Source organism: Leiobunum rupestre, chromosome 9, assembly GCF_980474605.1.
Source record: "Leiobunum rupestre chromosome 9, qqLeiRupe1.1.hap1, whole genome shotgun sequence".
NCBI lineage: Eukaryota > Metazoa > Arthropoda > Arachnida > Opiliones > Sclerosomatidae > Leiobunum > Leiobunum rupestre.
Genome location: NC_143392.1, coordinates 51,451,386 through 51,471,916, shown reverse-complemented (window position 1 = coordinate 51,471,916; position 20,531 = coordinate 51,451,386). Strand labels below are relative to the sequence as shown.

The following is a 20,531-nucleotide window of genomic DNA, read 5'->3' as shown; positions in this document are numbered from 1 at the left end:
AATTGTTTTTCAAGTGTTTTTACTCATTTTTTAAGTGGGGGGGGGTCATTGGACAATGTCCAATAAAATTTTGGAAATGAGGGGGGGGGGGTCACTGGACAAATGTCCGATAACTTTAATTTCTTATTTCCTGCCCTGGTTACCACCGCCATTACATTAATAGGATGTTGAGACAAAGCTTTTTCTTCAACTTTGGCTTGTTCTTGTGGTATAGGTAATACTACCTTATGAATTTCTTGTGAGCTACGATTACTAAATTCGTCAACTTGGGCTTGTTCTTGTGGTATAGGAACTAATACCTCCTGAATTTCTTGTAAGTTATGACTACTAAATTGCAATGTGGAAGTTGAAGCTACTTGAAGTTTACTTTTCAAAATTGATACATAATCATGGAAGTAATGTTTTTTATATTAGATGATGTAATACCTTAAAGGAGTATGTAACTTACGTTTAAATGGACAGGATCAGGGAAATTTTCACTTGGGCCTTTTCCCCCAACGAAATGCTTCGAACAAAGTTAGGTGTTGTAGCTCACACGTTCAATAAGGTAATCATCTCTTCCAAACCATTTCAACCATCGTGTTCATTGTTCTAAACATATTTTTGGCTTTGGAAAAGGGTAAAACACAACGTCTTTCATATAATCTTTCGCGTTGTAACGGGAATCACTATTGAATCCTTTATAAACACATCGTTTGATGCGCGGCATGATGATTCAATTGTTGTAAGCACTAGGCCTACTTTTCTGTTAACTCACTTTTATAGGAATATACTTTTCTTTTAAAGTACTAAATTTGTTACAAATAACTGCTTTATAAACGGTATAACATAAAACCACTAATTTATATAAAAAATTCACGAATAATGTATCCTAAAATGACGATGATATTTCCGAAGAACCAAATAAAATAAATATGTTTAAAAATTAAAATTCAAAACGACGTTCTTGAGAAATTCGCCAAACTTTACCACTAGATGGTACAAATTCCATATTTCAAGTTCCGGATTTGTATCGGTAAGGGGTAAAATTGAGGGGATGAAAAAAAACCGGCAGCCTTGTTTGATACAAACGAGTTCCATATGCTAAAGGCGTACAGAGTATGATGTGAACTATCCCTGTAAGGTTATTTAATCCATGCTGACACGGCTGACGGCTGCGTAAGCTAGGCTGTGTTGACGGACCCCCCGAAAAATATTCCGTTCGGTTGGTTGTTAAGAAGCGTTGCTAGAAAAGTCAAATATATAATTGTGTTAAAGGCTATAAATATAATGATAATTTTAAGTCAAGTCATTTAAGAGTCCATGGTCAAATTAGCTTTTACCCAAAACTTTTGGCGGGAATTTGAATAGTAAATATTAGTATAGCACAGTCTCTCTGTACAGACTATAGACAGAATGAGGTTCAACCCTGGAGATTCATAATAAAAATACCGACCTACTATCGCCGGTACCAAAATCGGTAAAGAATATAGCTATAATGAGGAATGTGCGGACTTACCGAACATCATTCGGCCAACAATTATGAGATAACAAAAACTGAAGTGACGATGTTTTTGACCAAATTTTGAACGTGCAATGACTGCCGGATATAAAGACTACAATGCAGATATCGAAGACTTACATTGCGACAGTCGGGTGACTGTCTGGTGCCAGACCCAACGCAAGATGCGTGTAACAATTATTTGAAAGGGTGGCCTATTTTGGACAATTAAAAGACTCATGGACTCTTAGCCAACTCTATTCCGGAGCCCATGTGCTACTGGGGTTAACATTTTTAAATAACTAAATGGTTAATGAATAAATTAAAGGAAAGTTCCAGATTTTGTTTTAGCTCTTAAGCATAATATCGAAGACGGTTTCGAACAAGGAAATTGACTATTAAAAATTAAAAATGATCGATGCAATTAAAATTATTAGCATAAAACTAAAATTTACGGGCGTCGCCATTTTCATATAACGCGGGCTCTCAGGTCGCAGCATTCTGATTGGCTCTAGTTCCCAGCGGTAATAATTTTACTGTATAGCAGGATTAATTCTACAGATAACCAATGGTGAAGCTTGGCTTACCCCACATGACCAAAATAGTAAAATGCTTAGTTTGTTTTGAGTGTTTACCTCGGTTTTTGTTTACATAGTTATGGCAGGGCGACTTAATCCTTATGATTTAGACCCTTTATATACCGATTCAGAATTAGAATTGATGCAAAATGAGGCAATTCAGGAAGAAAATGGACGAAAAGTCTGCATAGAAAATATTTTTAACATTGACGAGGTAAAAACTGACTGCCAATGTGAAAACTGTATACCATTGTGGTTAGGCCTTGGCAATAACGATATCATTATGGAAAATTTAAAACAGTATCTTACTCATCAAGACATAAGTGGTGGTGTTATCTGTTGTAAACGTGTTAACAGAATAAGTTTGTTTCTACAGCAGCACATTCCAGCGAACCCGTCAACCTGTATTACATTGTTTCAGGGGTTTACGAATTTGGTTATAGATAGGCTTTCTCTAGAAACTGGCTATAGAAGCTATATGCACAACAGGAGACGACCACCACCACCAGTAAATTTAGCAAACCAGTAAGAATAAAAAAATACTTAATGTGTAACTAAATTAGTGCAAATTTTAAATTTAATTGATAGGTCATATAGGTATGCGGCTTATCGTACTTTTAATCACATGGTATACCACAAATTGGGAAGAAATGCTAGACGTATCATTCCGTTATGTGTACTTCTAAAAATTAGGAGAGAATATCCCGAAGAAAGTGCAATTAACTACACAGGTTACAAACCGGTTGCTGAAGTATTAGCGGCATGGGATTAAATGGATAAAAACCTCCCCTATGGTTAAAAATACTTATTTAAACGTGTAACCTTAATCAGAAATAACCACCACTGTGATATAAACGGTTTAGTTAGATGTTAGCATGCGGTTTTTACATTTAATTATTTATGTCAAAATATCACCTTAGTTCATTTTTACTCATTTTAAAATATCAAACCTGAAAATTAAGTTAACACCAAATTTGTAAACTCATGGAAACTTACTAACAACTTTTCACTCTATGGCATTTCATGTTAAAAAATGTAAACAAACTCACGGTTAAATTCATAATTTCATTTGAGCTAGGTTTGGTATGTTTGAAATCTGATTATTTCATTATTTCAAATATTTTCAATACAATTTTTGGTTCATATCTGACTGGCCTCATTTTGTAACATTTCTTCATTCTGAAAGGGATCCGCAACCTGCGTTTCAGATATTTGCAAAAAAAAATTATAATGGGACTACGAAGTAGGTGCGAAGCTACATTTTAAGTTATGTTCTACTTAATTAATGACTCATTGGCAAACTATATAATCATTTATTAACTGGCTTGTTAATACTTAAATATCTATATTGTTAACGTACAAACAATGAACAATGCAATATCACCTATATCGAGATGTCCCGCGCACCCATATATCGTAAACACCTTTTACCGGGCAAAGTATAATAAAAAGCGCCAGGCTGTGGCGCCATCGCGTTACAACATTTTTATTGAGACGCGCGCGTTATTCAAATTTTAGACCTTAACACTACATAAGAGTGGAAGTGAAACAAATTAATCGTACCGATAAATTCAAATGTGCAATGTAGGTTGCAAATCTCTTTAAAAGTACAGTAATTGAGAGCAAAAGTATATATTTAAATTTTTTTAATAATTTACCATATAAACCAATTAAGTTTTATCCCAGCTTCAGAAATGTATGTTATTTTTAAAAATATAATTTTAATAAATTTCAATGTAGTCGACGTCTTTTTGCTGCATTTCTCAATTCTTTTTTCTCCGGTCTTAGTATAGGAGCAATATTCTTCGGGAGCACTTTTATTAGTTCTTCACTCGTAGCTTCTCCATTAGTTTGCCTCTTTACAATATTTTCCATAACTGTAAGACTTTGGCTCTTTCAGCGGTCTTGCATTCCATTCATTCGTGGCTTTGGAGAAGAAATATACAAAATCTTCTTTAGTTTGGCTTTCTACTATCTCCGTTTGTATTTCAACAAGATTTTATCTGCCTACATTATGATTGTGGTCTAATATTGTCAAAATTATTCTTGCCTCCATGATTGTATAAGCAAAGTCATATTGTTTTGAACAGTACTTGTTCATTAAACTATGGAATGACTCAAGCGCAGACGTATGGGAAAAATTATTAACTTGTTTCAAATCTTTTAGTAACGGTTTGTTATTAATAAGTTTTACTACATTATTGTAGGCTGCACTGTTGGGTTTATTCCACTTTCTCCTCCTTTCTCCATCCTGAGTTAACCTAGCGGGACCACATTCTGGATACTTTTTAAACTGAGAGAAAGTGTGCTTATTAATTATGTGATACTGAAATGATTTCCACATTTCAATCAACATTTCTGGGTCATTTTGACATTTCTCCGAGCAATACCACAAATGTCTGGAAAGTGCTTTCACCCACGGCTGTAGATCTTCGTTACATTTCAATTTGGCCATTGCCCTAATTTTTTTACCAACTCCTTTCGCCAGATGCCAAACGTCGAATTGATGATCTATTAGTGGGTGCTCATTCCGTAAATAGGCTATGATTTGAATATGGTGATCTGTCGTTAATTGATCAATCTTTACCGTACCTTCCATGCGATTTAGACATTTCTTTAGCACTAATAATTCCATGTTGGTTGATTTGAATTCTACTTCTGTTTTTTGGATAAGTTCAAAGTGTACACCTTAACTCGTTATTTTGACACATGAAAGAGTAGGTACAGTAGCGGGCACTGTGGCCGGGACTATCACAACGACCATCCGCTGACAACTTAACCTCTGGACTAGTTTTCAATTCTTCTAATATTGTTTCTTGCTCCCTTTTCCAAGTTTCTTTTATTTCGGGAACTAGAATATTCTTCTGTATGCCATAGAAAGTTGTCTTCCCAATACCCTTTAATCCAAAAAATTCAAAGAAGGAGTTAAACCTGTGAAACGTCCCACCACTTAGTAAAACTGTTGCGGTAATAAGTAAATTTCCAGCGGGATTTCTTCCGATGAGAGGTTGTGATTTCCAGGTATTTAGATGACCGTTCAAACAATAAAACTTTATAGTTACAAGGCTACCTTCATTTTGAGATTTTTCACCGTCTGAAATATCCACTGGACTTGAACATCCATCATGGTCACACATAACTTTCGATAAAAGTTTGTCCAATTGACTTTCAAATACTATATACTTTCGTTCACGCACTAAAGTCTGTGGTATTAAATCTCTTTTTAATTCTTCTAAAACCGCTTTAGGGGAAAGTGTGTGGTCATCTGACTCCTCACAGCTAGGTTCGTAGAATGAAAGCTTGTCAAATTCTGTATCACTTTGAGAAGATGATATATTAGAAGGACTACTACAATAGCTTTTTGGCGTTGATTGAAGTATATGGTTACACAATGGATTACAGACTGGACTATTTTCCACGTTGTTTTGATGTGATTGAAATATATGTCTGGAGTATGAATGGTCACGAGGCACATGAACTTTTAAACTATCTGTTAACGCTTTCATTTCTTCACAAATTGTCTGTGGAGTACAAGTATCTGTGCCAAAATCTACAGTTTCCAAAACCATTTCTTCACACTGCACACCTACAGAGTGCACGACTCGAGAATCACTACTAATGTTACTTGAGTTCGCTGTAGGGGCTGTAGATATTTCTAAATCATCACCCTCATTGACCAGTAGCTCTTCACTCTCATCATTCTTTGGTGTTGCACTCTCAACTTTGGACACCAGAAAAGGCGTTGGAATCGAACCAAAGTTCAATTTTGTATATGTTTTATTTTTTTTATCTTGAAGAACTCGAAAACACTCTTTGACAAAATGCTTTCCACAAACTCGGTAAAGGTTATTAGGAAAATCAGGCTTTTTTAAAGTGCCTGTTTCATACCCAGCTATAGCAGTTTCAATTTTGTCTTTTGCTGATTTCTTAGCGTGTTTGACCCATTCTTTAGTTAGCTCTACATTTTTTACTAAATCAGGAAGAGTAAAATATTTTACATTTGGTGTACGACGACTATTATTGTCACAACCGTTAATCATACAGCTTGGCATTTTGAAATAGATATGCGACCTAATAGCTCTTTCTATAAATAATATATTCGCATACATGTATAAAAACTGTTATTTTTTGAAGCGCGCGCTTTCGAATATTTCCGCGTAGAGGGTCTCGTGCGTCTTCGCGCGAGCCGAAAAAAAAACAAAATATGCGCGCGCTCTCTAACTTTAACTGTACGATGAATCTAACGTAATCATGTGACCTCTCGTATTTTATATAACGAGCTATTTAGGCCCCCTAACTTTTTATCTCGATATTAGGCACCAACTAGGCCCACTAACTCAATGACAACTACGAAAAAAATTGAAAACAGAAACCACGTGATCCAAGGAGCTATCCTTCTATTGGCTAATTCTAGAGCCAATCAGGGAGCTGCGACCTGAGAAGCTTTCAACTTAAATAAAATGGCGGCTATTACGAACATGTAACTAAAAATAAATAAATTTAATTTTAAGTTTAATTAATTTTTTTCTCGCCAATTTTTAGACATATCTAAGCCCGTCTAATATTTTAAACAACAAATTAATATAACCTGAACCTTTCCTTTAAGTGAAGTCATTTAATGAAATTGCCCATTTTGGCAAACGTTTCGGTAAAATGATAGTGATAGGAAGTACGATTTGATCTAGCTTCGGTAAATCTTTAAAGTTGGGGCATTTTTAAGCAGGTTTACGTTTAGTGTTTGTTTATTTTGAAAGTATTAACAAAAACATCTGAGAAAAGCGACCTTATGAACAAAATTAATTTAGCGTTAGCAAGATTTGAGAAGAAAAAAGCCATTTATGGAAATTGCCCATCTCGGCCAATGTTTTTAAAACGATTTTTAACAGAAAAAGTCAAGCAGGTTTTTGTGTCATTAAAACATTAAATCTTTTTTAATTAAAATATATAAATGTTCGTTTCTAGATTCAGGAGGTATGTAGCGAAAATAAATAAAACTGAAGTTAAAAGTTTTAAATTAAATTAAGTGTATTATTAAGTTGAATAGCACCTCCACTTCAGCGGTCAAACTGTCTTTATTGGGGTGAGCGAGTTAAATTATTAAAGTGGTGTAGGGAGTAACAGTTAGTGATTAAGTTCAGTTTAAGGGATTGGTTTTTAAAGTTATTTAAGTTTGATAGCAACAAGGGGTTTGCTTTGATTAATAATGAGAACTGTGGTTGAGGTTTACCTTGTATACATTTAGTGTAGCCAAAATGGTTAATTTAAACCGTAATAACAGTGCAAAATTTAAACATAGTAGATTGATAAAAATACTAAGAGATGAATATGACATATACAAAAGTAATAAAATTGTAAAATATTACGGTTTTAAGATGTCCAGTTCTGCAGTATTGACCGGCCTTGGCGGGGACTACGGATTTCTACGATGGTTTCTTCAAGGGTTACACTTCACAGCGGGCCCTTATTTAATTGAATTCCGCACTGCACTGACATCGCGACTCGAGACTAGTTCAGCTATTTACGCGGCTGGGACGTCTTGGGGCGCAACTGTTGTCATGTTCCCGTGCTCGGCTCTCATTTTTGGACTTATGTCATCCAAGAACTCAAAGCCCTTCTCCTAAAAGCCTGAGACCACGTGGTCCATTCAAATGTATCGGGCTCGGAACAATCGAGACCATTCAGGGCTGCCGCGTACGAAATCTTCCGTCATTGCCCGTCAATCCCGGACCGTAGGATTTGACTCGGGTCAAGCACTATCAAAGGATTTCCAGCACACTTCGCGCAAACTATAAATTTCGAATGTGGCGCCAAATCGGCGACTACCATAAATTAATGAACATAGTGAAAATAAACTAAGAGGACTAGTGGAATTTTCATGAAATCTTGTTGTACAATGTACATGTGGTAATATTGACTATTTACAGGCAATCATCAACGCTTTGGGAAACATTGCTAGAGATGGGTCCTTTAATTTTGAAAATAAAATCAAAGGGGAGATGCTAGACCCAAGAAAGGGGAACCGTGACTATGGGTCCCAGAACAAATTGCTTAAGAGTAGGCCCATTAACCGGTTAATCGGAGGCCAGCGTCCAGATCGTTCAGTGGGCTTTGGAGGGTATCTCCGAGAATTTTATAATGGTGAGAAAACCCAGGGTATGGCTTAAAAAATAGCTTATTAATATCGGTAGAATATAGGATAAATAAATTGTGCGTTACAGGTATTTAATTGCTAATTTAAATTTCCCAAACAAATTTTCAACGCGATATTCTACTCTGCGCTGTAAATAAATTAAAATTTATTTTTAACAATTTTCAAGACTGATTTTTCAAGTGTCATAATTCTCCGGACATTTTCTGTTTACTTTCATATATATATATATATATATATATATATATATATATATATATATATATATATATATATATATATATATATATATATATATATTATATATATATAATTACAATAATTAAATAATTTAATTCAAGTGTAATACAATTTTAAATTGTACAAAATTATTAATACATTTTCAATCGTCATAATCGAGTAATCCGTAATTTTATTAAACTCATCTATACATTTATCATCACCATGACCAAAATTAGCTCCACTATTAGTGAAATATACATCTCGTTATATTAACACCCCAAGGGTAAATTGTTTATTTAGGACTTTTGGTGTGTGCGAGGCTGTTGTAGGTAATTATCCAGAGCTTTTCTAAATTTATACTTAAAACTGTTCGTTCTGTGCCTTTCTTGAGAATCCAGAATTGACGATATCTCAATGGGAATTCATTCACATTAACACGGATTACCATTGCATAAATACCCACTGCCAACATTTGGGAAAAATACGAAATTACAAGTTTTCCTATTTGAGCAACAATTCCCGTTCTGTGCTTCTGTGCACGCTATATAAATAAAAAATAAATTATAAATATTTTTTTTTATTCTACAGCTCTCGAAGAAGTCAACAGTTTTATTCGCGTAGCACGGTCTCGAAATAATTAATTAAATATCACGAGCTAGTCTGCCATTTAAATATAACGACACGAATCCGTAAAAACGTTTACCTTATTCAGTTGTATACACAAATGGCATAAATTTCGCAAACGATTAATTTGGTTTTTGATTATTAGTCAGATTTTAAAGTGCGTATCTCCTTTGAAAGCATTTTCAATGGAATAACTTACTAATTCGTTCTTAAACTTCTTAAAACGGTCAAAACAATTGGAAATTTGCATTTCACATAATTTACATTAAAACCAAATTAATTGGAATTTCTAATACTTCAAAAAACACCCTTTTTAATTTTCTATAACCACAAGTGCCCATTTGAAACCAAACCAATCAGAGTTAAGAAAATTGCTAAACGGTGTTTTGGATTTAATAACTTACAAACAATATCATCCGTGAGAACTTCAACCGAAAAGAAAACCACAAGAGAAAGCACCAGCAATAAACGAATGTGGAAAAATCCGGACATGGTTCAAAAGAAAATTCACTGCTAGGAAAAATATTTAAATTTATTAGCGCCTCTCCCATTTTCATCAAATGTAAGATGTTTGACGAAAATGTATTTGCTTTACATGTTGATTTTCGATTAATAACATTTTAGATTTGTCAAATGAATTTAGATGCTCATTATTTGCGGATCTGCATTCTACATTGGTTACCTTGCGTTAGTGTCGTTCAAAGAAATTATCTTAATAATATGAAAGATCTACCTTTAGACGATTATAAAAAATAAATAGTAAGAACCATTGATTTTTGCACATGTTTGTTATCATAAATACCTTATCAATTTATTTTAAATTATTTAAACAAGGCATTATATTCATTTGAGACTATGTAAATATTACGTAAAGATTATAGTTAGACACTGGTCGAGGTTAATGGTAATAGTAAGTGTAGGGAGCTGTTGGCTCACGTGGCATGACAGGCTTGCCACCACCCTCCTACGCATTGTAACCCGGCCACCTGAATTAATGGCTTTAAAACGTCGCTTGATGACTTAGGCCTAAGGTGGGGCTTTTGGTATTAGCCTAGCTGATTATTAATTAAACAAATGGAGAATCATCCAACTTTAGAGTTATATTTCTACGGTTCAAACAACGTTAAGGTTCATACGAGTCAATAAATTTTTTAAAATTTAAAAGCGACTATTTCAACCCAGACAATTAAATTTCATTATTTTAATTTGTTAATAACATCATGTTTTATTTCATCCATTATATCCCAATTTATGTCTAGTAATTTTCCACCTACAAAGCTTTACTCTGCCTTAAACTATAAAGGTGAAAACGCGATGTGCAACTGCAACCCAAAGTACTTACCAAGTAGATTCTTTCGTGAAGTATCGTTGAATGAAATAAGCGCTCTATCCTGCTGGGTATTATATAGAACTGTATTAAAGCAATATAAAACCTTACACTAAGAGCATCGATTTTGGAGGAACTTTTAGCCTTTGGCACTGGTATTAGATGAGGTAGGCATCAGTATTCTAAACGAATAAACAAGCGTCTGCGTAGGACAGATGTCAACTCTGTTTTCCGAGGCTGTTACTCTACCGAGGAATATTAATATCATGTGATCGGTATGTTACGCAAACTAAACAGCTGACACATTGTCATATCAATGTAGACCGTTTCAATGCGAAATAAAATGCTTTTCTACTAATAAAAGAGCTTGCCAATACTCGGTTCATCAATAAAAAAATAATCAAGGATTTCCCAAATCTGAATGGGCACTAAGACGAGATTTTCCTATTGATAAGAAATATATACCAAGCTGGCCGCCATGGCTAAAGCTAGGAAATGATTTGGCCCTATTGTCATGGAATTCGATTAGCGTGATTAAAAGAAAAAGAAAATGTGGTTTATTTCGGGAAACCCTTATTATTTATCTAATTTTTTGGATCTACAAAATGAAATAAACTTTGTTCTCTACGCTAAGAAGTTCCAGAGATACACAGGGGTAACAAGGACCCATTGAAGCATGGGGGTTTGGTTCTTCAGAAAGATTTACTAGACTAAAGAAGTAAAAGTGGATACGATAAAAAATGCCCTTTTGAAGTTTGCCCAACAAAAAAATATGATTAAATATCAAATAATTAACGTAACAAGTATGATACTCCCTTTGGATTTAATGCAAAATTGTTTTTCAAAACAAAATCTCACCCAAAACCGTCTTGGATTTATTATCTTTGGTAGTAGTTTATTTAAAATTGAGCATATTGGGATTTATTGGGGCTTTCTGCAGTAATATGAATACGCAATAACTTAAAATTTCAGTAGCGTGATATTTTTCTTCTGATTGTCAAAGTTCTTTTTATTATTGTTTCTTATGGTAAAGTCAAATTAAGAAAAAGAAAATTTGTGAAAAGGAACTATGAAAATGGACGCCAATTTGTCTATTTTTAATTTTTCCTAAATTAGATGATTGCTTTTATTGAAAGTTGGTTTTCATCAATTACAATGTTGTAGAAATAGAAATTCGCCACCGCTTGAGGTTAAGTATATATATATATATATATATATATATATATATATATATATATATATATATATATATATATATATATATATATATATATATATATTCAAATATATATATATATATATTCAAATATATATATTCAATCTATTATACAATATATATATAGGTTACCATGAATATTTTACACGAGTAGAAAATCAAACGTTTCAATCAAAGTAAATGTCTCTGATGCATGACAGCAGATTTTCCCTCAAGGCTTCATTTCATTCTGACACCTCGAGGACGCTCAACTGTACGATTTTAATTATTGGAACCGCCAGTTTGCGTATTTCCCACTTGTTGCGAAATCACTTATTTTACGTCAAACGGAAAATGATGTTTTACGACAAGAAGAATACGCGATAAAATGCGTTATTGAAATTTACGCAGAAAATAGCAGAAACCAATTGAAGTAACTTTCGAGAGGTGTTAATTGTTCTGTACCAAATGGTTTTAATTCAACCAACGGAATTGAAAAATTGTAATTTAAAATTATTCACGGAAATTTCGTTTCTTTATTTCCGCTGCTTCTTGTAAAGGCAAAATTCTCTTCTGCGCTTGCGTGAATAAGTAACGTTTTTTTTTGCGATCGAGATAAAAAGGGCAATGTTTTAGAGCGCTCTATACGCTTTATGAAACCTTTGGACATAATATCTGTTCAGGGGTCACTCGCTATTCGTTGAAAGTTAAGGAAGAAAAGATGATGTATTGTGGGAAGACGTTTGTTTGTTCTGAAATTCAAATAAAAGACAATCCAATGTGTTTCAAGGGCTTGCCATCAACATTAGGTGTTTTCCTTGCAATTATTTCTATGAACTTGCGATACATTTCTACGTATTCCCTTACTTTAAAGAGCAATCGGTTACAATAGGAATAATTGGAGAGCTCTTAAGAAATTCTAGTTGTTCTGAAACACCTAGGATCCAGTGGTTCGATTTTGGCGTAGCGAGATAAGTGAATTCGGAAGAGCCGATTAATTAAAATCACACTTCGGTAAAGGGATACAAAATATTGATTTATTACGGATGATTATAAACTGTGAGAGAACTAACAGGAAAAACAAAGTTTAAAATCGTTAGAATTTATCACTAGACTGGAGTGGAGTGGCGGAGTTAGGTTGAAGTGGCAGATTTTCTGGGAACCTTTTCGGGGCTAGGACGGTGATACGTTTTCCGACGACAAAATGGGCAGGCATGAGAGAAATGGGTAAACTGGGTTGATGGCTGTTTCAGCGCCAACCAATTCTGTCTCCAATCCCTCTTTGTAAAGGTACCCTGACTAATCGTTTTCCGTAGGGTGTTCTTTACGGACCTCACCATCCTCTCCCAGAACCCACCGTGATCGCTGGCATGAACCATGATGTAGTCCTAACTCCCCGAAGAAACTGGTGACTACTGGGGATTAAAAGAATCGGATAATTTGTTGCCACTCCACACCCGTGCGGTTAAAATACTTTGCGTTATCCGAATTATTTATCTTTGTGATGGCTCGACGAGCGACAGATTGCTGGAATTCGAGCAAAAATTTTCGGAGGACATATCTTAAGTGAATTGGAGGTGTATTTCCTGGGTATCCATGCTCGTATATATTACAATGTTCACCCTATTCGCAATTTAGAGTTGACTGGCCAGATTGAGAGCGGCTACTTCAAATGTTTCCGACGGTATAGCCCAAGAAACTGGTAAGGGGGCCATTGCAAAGGCCAATGGCTTAGCGATAAACCTGCGGTGAACACGACAATTACTAATGATACTTCGTACGAGTTGCCGTCCCTTGAAGATCGAATATTTATTCCTTATTTGTACGAGTTTCGTTGACTCCTCCGTGTAGTACGTGGCAGTGGCTGTTATGGGCAATGAGTTTCACTAGATTATGCGTTAATGAAAAACCTTGGGGGTGCTTTTGAAGATAGGATAGGTTGAGTTATCTCAATCTCCCTCCAACGTTAAGAAGTCCTTGCTTGCCCAGGACGGGATTTAGAGTGTTTATCCTAGATGTCTAGATGTCTTGCTCACCCTTTTCCCTTCTGTCAGGCTTTTTATCTCTTCCGGATACGCCTCTTTTTGAGCTGTTTTAACCCGGAAAATATCGATATCTTCGGCCATTACCATGGTTTTAGTTTTCAGGTAATCATTATATCGTGTTAATTTGGCCATGAAGTGATTAGACTTCGCAAGCAAGCTGTAGTTCTCGATCCTCAGACAGTTCAATGGCACCTCGGTCGCAGGCCCGGCATTGACAATGGCTTGAGTGATGGGATCGCCGTGTTCAGCTCTTAACTCCCGCTTCGACCTCTTCGCTTTTTTCTTCTGTTGCAGGTCATAGTAGTTAAGTTTCACGGATGAATTATGGTCATTGCTACCACATAGAATCCTAGTAATCTTTGCGTACTCTGCGTAATCTCCACGTACTCCAAGTAAGCTTCGCGTTACCCGCTTAATCCTCGTAGTCTTAGCGTTCTCCAAGTTATCTTCGCGTACTCCACGTAATCTTTGCGTACTCCGCGTAATCTTCAGATAGTCTCAGCGTACTCTGCGTAATCTTTAGGTAGTCCGCGTTATCTTTGCGTAATCCGCGTTATCTCCTTAATATTGGCGTACTTTGCGTAATCTTATTGTAATTCGCGTAATTTGAAGTAAACAGCCCCTCGAGGCACAATTTATCGTACTTGGTTGCGATTGAGCTGCTTATTCTGATACTCCGGACATTTGATACAACGAAGGGCGCTTTGTGTGTGAGTTTCTTTTCTAGCGGCGATACTCTCAATTTGGCTGAAACTATTGTTGTCTGGATCTCATTCACTCTGACGTGATAAACCAAGTTGAATTGGGCTGCGAAGCCTCTCTCACTGGCGTCGACGAAAATGCGTAGCTCGGGTTGGTCGAACGCTCCCGCGGTGAGGTCAGCTTACTATTCGCACCAGGCGTTGAATACGTCTGCCAATTGATTAGGGAGCTTCTCGTCCCATCCGGTAGCTTTAAAATATCTGCGTGGAAACGGTCCTCCTAGATATCCTGGAAAACGAACTTAGCGATCACGGTGAAAGCCGATAGGAGACAAAGAGGATCGAAGATTCTGGCCAATGACTTGAGAACACAACGATTTGTGTTCTTTCTGGTTGTCAGGAACTGCTCTACATCCTGATGACTCCGCGATGCGGAAGGTAGAAAACAGGATGTCCGTCGATGTTGGTAGCTTCTTCGATGGCACCGGCCTTGAGCTGATCCTTTATGTTGTCATCGTGGCTCTGGGGAAGCGCAGGATTGGCGTGTAGTTTTCTCAGTAGATTTTCAGTTATCACAAGGAGATCGCAGTTGGACTTCGACGGGTATGACACCTGATACTATCTCTGTAACGTCCGATTGCAAATTAATCAAATACCCAAAACGCACGCGGTTTTTTCGCAAGTGAAATTCTTTGTCTTCGCACTCGCAACAAGCTTTCATGACGGCTGTAGTGGTGACTCCAACTGGTGTTACTCCAACTGCGGTAGGGCCGTTAATGACCAAATCTATTAGTGAATCCATCGCGGCGAGCGTTTCCGTGTAATACCTTTAAGAAATCTGCCATCCCACCTTAGTTTTTACCTCTCCGAGTAGACTATGTCCCTTAGGAGGGGTTTTACAATCATCGTGTCTGTGTGTGTGTCTCTGTCTGTCTGTCTCTGTGTGTGTGTGTGTCTATATTCTGCGAACGCGTTACCGGGTCAAAGTCCAAAACGCGTTACCGGAGCAAAGCCGAAAAACTGTTTTTGCAGAACTTTAAAGGTTGGCAAAACCACCGGCTGACGGTAAGCGTTAACGGTTGGTGCGGTTGGGTGCGGTTTGGTGCGTTTGTTTTTATTCGTTAACGCTCACCGGCGTGACGGTTTCAACTTAGTTTCATTGGAAAGTTTATTATTGTAATGTTTATGTGTAGTGCGGGAATGTTGAGTTTGCGTTATGGTGGTTGTGGGCGATGATTTTGTTGTGTATGCGTTTTGCATGTATGGTGTTTGCTCTCCAACTTCTTCATACTGACTTCTGGGACGGACCGAGTGCTGAGGGTTACGATAAACGTCTCAACGTCCAAATGGCAGGGTTTCCACCAATTGTTTACGGTATTCGTCTTAGTATCAACTTTGCGATCGCATCGGGCGGGATTCGAACCCGAGCCCTCCTGCATGACAGGCGAGTGTTCTACCACAGAACCACCGATACGTGTTACGGTTCAAAGAAAATTATAAGCTCAGCTGAAGCGGAATCGTTTATTACCAATTAACAGAGCATTAAATTTCAGTTTTTAAAATAGAACGACATTTCGTGTTCCATTTAAATTATGGCATCGAATATAACGTCTTCTCTGTTGATTAAAAAGAATGCGCTGCCCAGGATTCGAACCCGATTCCTTTTATATGACAGGCGAATATTCTAGCACAGAACCACCGATGCATATAACTTTTTTCAGAAAATTATAAACTCAGCTTAACAGAAGAGTATATTAATGGTTTTTAAAGTCTACGTTTTTTACGTATGGAATTTTAAAGGTCAAATCTTGTTTTAGGGCAGTCAGCAAAGATAAGAGGGTTAAAGGGTAAAACCTGTGGGTGGTCCACTTTGTTAGTTTTTTGTTATTTATTTACGGGTTTTATTATCGTCTTAAATATAGTTGTAATAACGCAAATGCGTTTATTTAACGATTATTGATATAAGAGCTGCCGTTTAGTCATGTGGCTCTCTGTGCCTTGTTGATGGTAAGGTTTTTGCTTCTTGGTAATACTTTTGGTGTGGATATTTGGATATCTACGATTCCTAACGCAGTCATAAATTTCCTGGGTTTGCGAGCCAATATATGATATTCGAAATTGGACGGCATTGGTCTTTTGCATGCGGTATGTGTCACAACGTCCACTGGAAGTCTACGAGTCGTCCACTACCAGAGGTCGAATATAGCTATTCTTCATCAAAGGCGAGTGTTGAAATAATATGAGCGTTAAAGTTGCGGCAAGTATTTCGTAAGCGAGAAAAATACAAATACTCTGGGTAGATATTTCTTTCATTAAAATTTGCTTCGTATTATATTCAACTGATAAACTTGTACTGTAAAAACGGGTTAAATTCAATTGTGCATTGTTGTAGTACGTCTAACTCACTGTTGTAACTACTTAATTTATAATATTCTGAATAAATTAAAATCGGTTGTTTCGTCTCAATTATTTTAATCATAATTAAAATTTATACCAAGAGGGATAGAACCAGGATTACGTTTTTAGTAAAAAACTCTGAAATGCGGAAATATATCTTTAATGGTCATCTCGAGAATTTAAAACCACTAGGGACAATTCTTCCGAGGAGAGGTATATTTTGGCAAGCTTGCCAACTTGTTTTTTAATTTTTATTGCGTTCAATATTTGGTCTGGCTTGTTTCCTACTCCCGGCAAGTAAAGAAAAACGGAAGTTTGGGAAAGAGTCACAAAAATGACGAGAATGTCGTTGTCGTTCGCAACAACTACGACACTATTTGAATTTTTAGATAAATCAATGGCAGTATTCGCGATTAACGTGTCGGCATCCGATTTCGCTTGAAGAACTTTAATTCCTGAATTTCTTAGGTGTTTTGACAAAATGTCAATAAATCATGTTTTGTGTCTCTTATTAGCTAAAAATTCTTGTTGTCCAGCAATAGCAAATGCATTTGTTTGGACGATTATATCTGCAGACACTTTTCGACCGCTTCTCCTGCTCTGTTCAATTACCTTTGTATTGGACGATGTTTCATAACCGTCAAACACCACGGTTGCAGAACTACTAAAACTACTAGAACTTCGCTGGCCTTGGCCATACAACTTTATGCAATAAATAACCGTGGTAAATAACGAAATTGGGGTTTGGTGGCAAAGAGGTGTCTGGTTTTGATAGAGGGTCAAGCATTTCAGTTAAAATTGATTTCTTTGTTTTGCGCATTGAGATTTCATCAAACGTAGCGGCTGTTTTTGGGGAAAGTTCGTGGGACATGTAATTGGAAAGATTATTCGGTTTGTTATTGATGACACAGACTTTTCGATTAAAAAATTGCTCCGGATTAACTGGTACGTCTTCGTTTTGAATTTTGACTGAACTGTTTTGCACAGCAAAAGTTTTAACTTTGTTAGCCCTCTTCAATTTAAAATCTGCAAATGGTTTTCCGACCATCTCAGAAATTGCTTTCAGGCCGAGTTGTTGAGCTAAATAACAGTTAACTTCGTCAATCGCTACAACACCCGTTGCGAGAGAGACAAGGTTTTCAGATATACCACTAAAAGGAGGGAATGTGTCAAACCGGTTCTTAAATGTTTTAAAATCACTATCGTCCTTCGTAATTCTTGATTCTCTTAGTTCGACATGTTGCTCGGAAGTTTCGAAACCAATTTTGCAATACTTTTTTAGGGCATCGCATACTCGCGCACATGCTGGCAAAGTAAGAACCCATCTGGACAAAGTACTCTCTGTTATACCACGCCCTCTTGTTAGACCTCCCGATGTTTTAATAGCCTTCATGAGCACCTGCTCGATAGTCATGTCGGACCAAACTCCGGACCAAAATCAATAAGAACGTCTTATCGTAAAATAGGCCTTTTCAATCAGTAATTTGAATTTGGGTTCAGATATTTTCTCTTTAAGACCATGCATGTCTTGCAAGTATAAATGCGTGCTGTTCGCGTAGTTCAAGTGGCCAGCTGCGTGGAAAAATGGAAGAATTTCTTTAATTCAATATAAATGTAAATATGAGTCTCCAGATCTTTCAGCTCGAACATAGAGACGTAGAAGTTCGACTTGTTTGAAATATTGAAACCATGGCTTTCCCGTTGCGTTGTTGCTTTCCAGAGTGCACAATTTTTTATTCATTATATAATTCATAATCTGAACGCATTTTTCTTCTAGGCTTTGTTCATTTTGCCTTTAAAGACATTGCTATTTATCTCGTTTAAACGATCGCATATCGGGTCAAGGTCTTCGGAACTGTGCTTTAAGATCTGATAGGCAAGAGCTTCTTGTGTTAAAAAGTGTGCTCTAAGCGATCTAGAGAAAGCTTTTCCCGATGTCATATGTTTGACCGACGCTTTTGCGTAAACTGTTTCCCAGAGTTCTTCTAAGCCTGAGCCCGACACAATGTATCCAATGGGGCCAAGAAAGGACATAAGGAGGTGAAATCCCCCTAGTCTTACAACGATATTTGCTAAATTTTCTCCAATTGCCAAAGCTTGGACCATTTCCCGAGCTTTCCAATATAAAGGCTGGTCGAACGTGACTATACAAGTAGTTTGATTATGTTCTTTCGCGAATAGAAGAGTGGTATAGATGGTAGATAATTTACTTGGGTCCCAATTAATAAATGGCAAAACGTCGATCCGGCTATAATCATAGGTTTCAGCTTTCGTCGCAATTTGCATATAGCCATTCCAGCTAGGGCTGGCTCGGCCTTGAAACAATATGTTGAAATCCACATGGTATCTAATTTTAAGAATGACGAAATTTTGATGGTAGTGTAGTTCGATAGATCGATAACGTCCTTAACAAAGATACCTTTCATCCCAGAGGTACTAGCCATTTTGTAGGTTTTAATAGATATTGTACCACGTGATATGATATCTTGATTGGTTACGTCTTTTCTACGGGGAACTACGATCGTATCGCTTACGTCTTTACATTGCGGAGTAATACATTTTTATACCTCAAATATTATGAAATGTGCCATGTCCCGTTAAAAATTTAATATTGAAGTCTGCGTTATCAAATGAAAACTGCACAAATGTATTGGAGTTTTTCATAGTAGTTGGATGGATAAGGGCGGATTCTTCAAACCGAACTATTTCTTTGTAACTTACTGATAGACCCAGACTATTCAACATTTCAATTAAGGACCGCGATTCATATTTTCTGTGAATGTAGACACCAACAGCTGTTAGCAGTTTCGGAACGAACGATCTAGGTTTACATACTGTCATAATGATTTCAATTATTGCGTGACGCTGTTTCTTTAAAGATTTGGGATCGTTCCTCATTCTAGTCAGTCGGTTAATAAAAACTTGCAACGCTTCTGGAATTTGGATAGCATCTAAGTCAGACTCAGAGTCATAACTCGAATAAGCGTTTATATCGTAACCTTCTGATCTTATTTCTTGTCTAATAATGTCAGCCGCTGCTTCTACGACTCTTAGTTGTTCTTCGCTCTGTGTTTTCTTCTTGTCAGAGTACTTGTTATTGTGGAGAATTTTCCCAACTGAATCATTAACGGACAAAAAGGGAAAACCTTGCGTCGTTTCTTTTAAAGTAATGCATTCCTCAAATCGGTCTATTAGCTTTGTCTTAAAATGTTTCGTGGAGTACCTGGATTTCGAAGGTGAAAAATCCTGAAATATTTGCTCTAGCTGATCCAAAGAATATTGACATTCGTCGTTGTTTTGTAAATACTCGCAAAATTTGGAAAACGCTTCTCCTAGTTCTGGGTCTTCCGGTCTTCCTAAATGACCCATTGATTCTTTATGCAAGAAAAATTTAATTCGGCAATGCCGGTGGTATCTGGCTTCAGCAGCCACTAAATCAACCACAGCATTTAGACCAGTGTGTACAATTTCGCCAAATTTATCTTTTCGTTCTGTGGCTCATTTCTTTATGGCATCGATTAATTCTCTCGTAGTTACTTCCGAAACTAATTTACGGCATTGTAGTTTTTGTCGTTTAGTTGTCCTTCGTTCAAATCATTCCCACAAAATAAACAATTTGATTTGAAGTTAAATTCTTCGAGAGACGATTTAAGTCTCTTCTGGCTATTAAACGCCGAACCTGACGGCACGTCGGTTTTAACCGCGTTGAGATGAGCCTGTATGCTCGATTGACGCGTATAATTTTTTCGACAAGAAGTATGAACACTTGCCATATTAACTAGTTTCTCGTGTAGGTCATCTTTCCTTTTCAAGC

General features: G+C 36.6%; 1 protein-coding gene across 1 annotated transcript; it reads right to left on the bottom strand.

The window, feature by feature from the left end:
- Positions 1-17,390: 17,390 nt before the first annotated feature.
- On the bottom strand, positions 17,391-18,131 carry LOC149930856 (uncharacterized). Its single transcript, XM_090157954.1, has one exon. The coding sequence runs from the start codon at positions 18,129-18,131 to the stop codon at positions 17,391-17,393; it is 741 nt and encodes a 246-aa protein (XP_090014080.1).
- Positions 18,132-20,531: the final 2,400 nt, after the last annotated feature.

Excerpts from the sequence above, each read along its gene's own strand:
- LOC149930856 (XM_090157954.1), bottom strand. The coding sequence starts at position 18,131 with ATGACTATCGAGCAGGTGCTCATGAAGGCTATTAAAACATCGGGAGGT.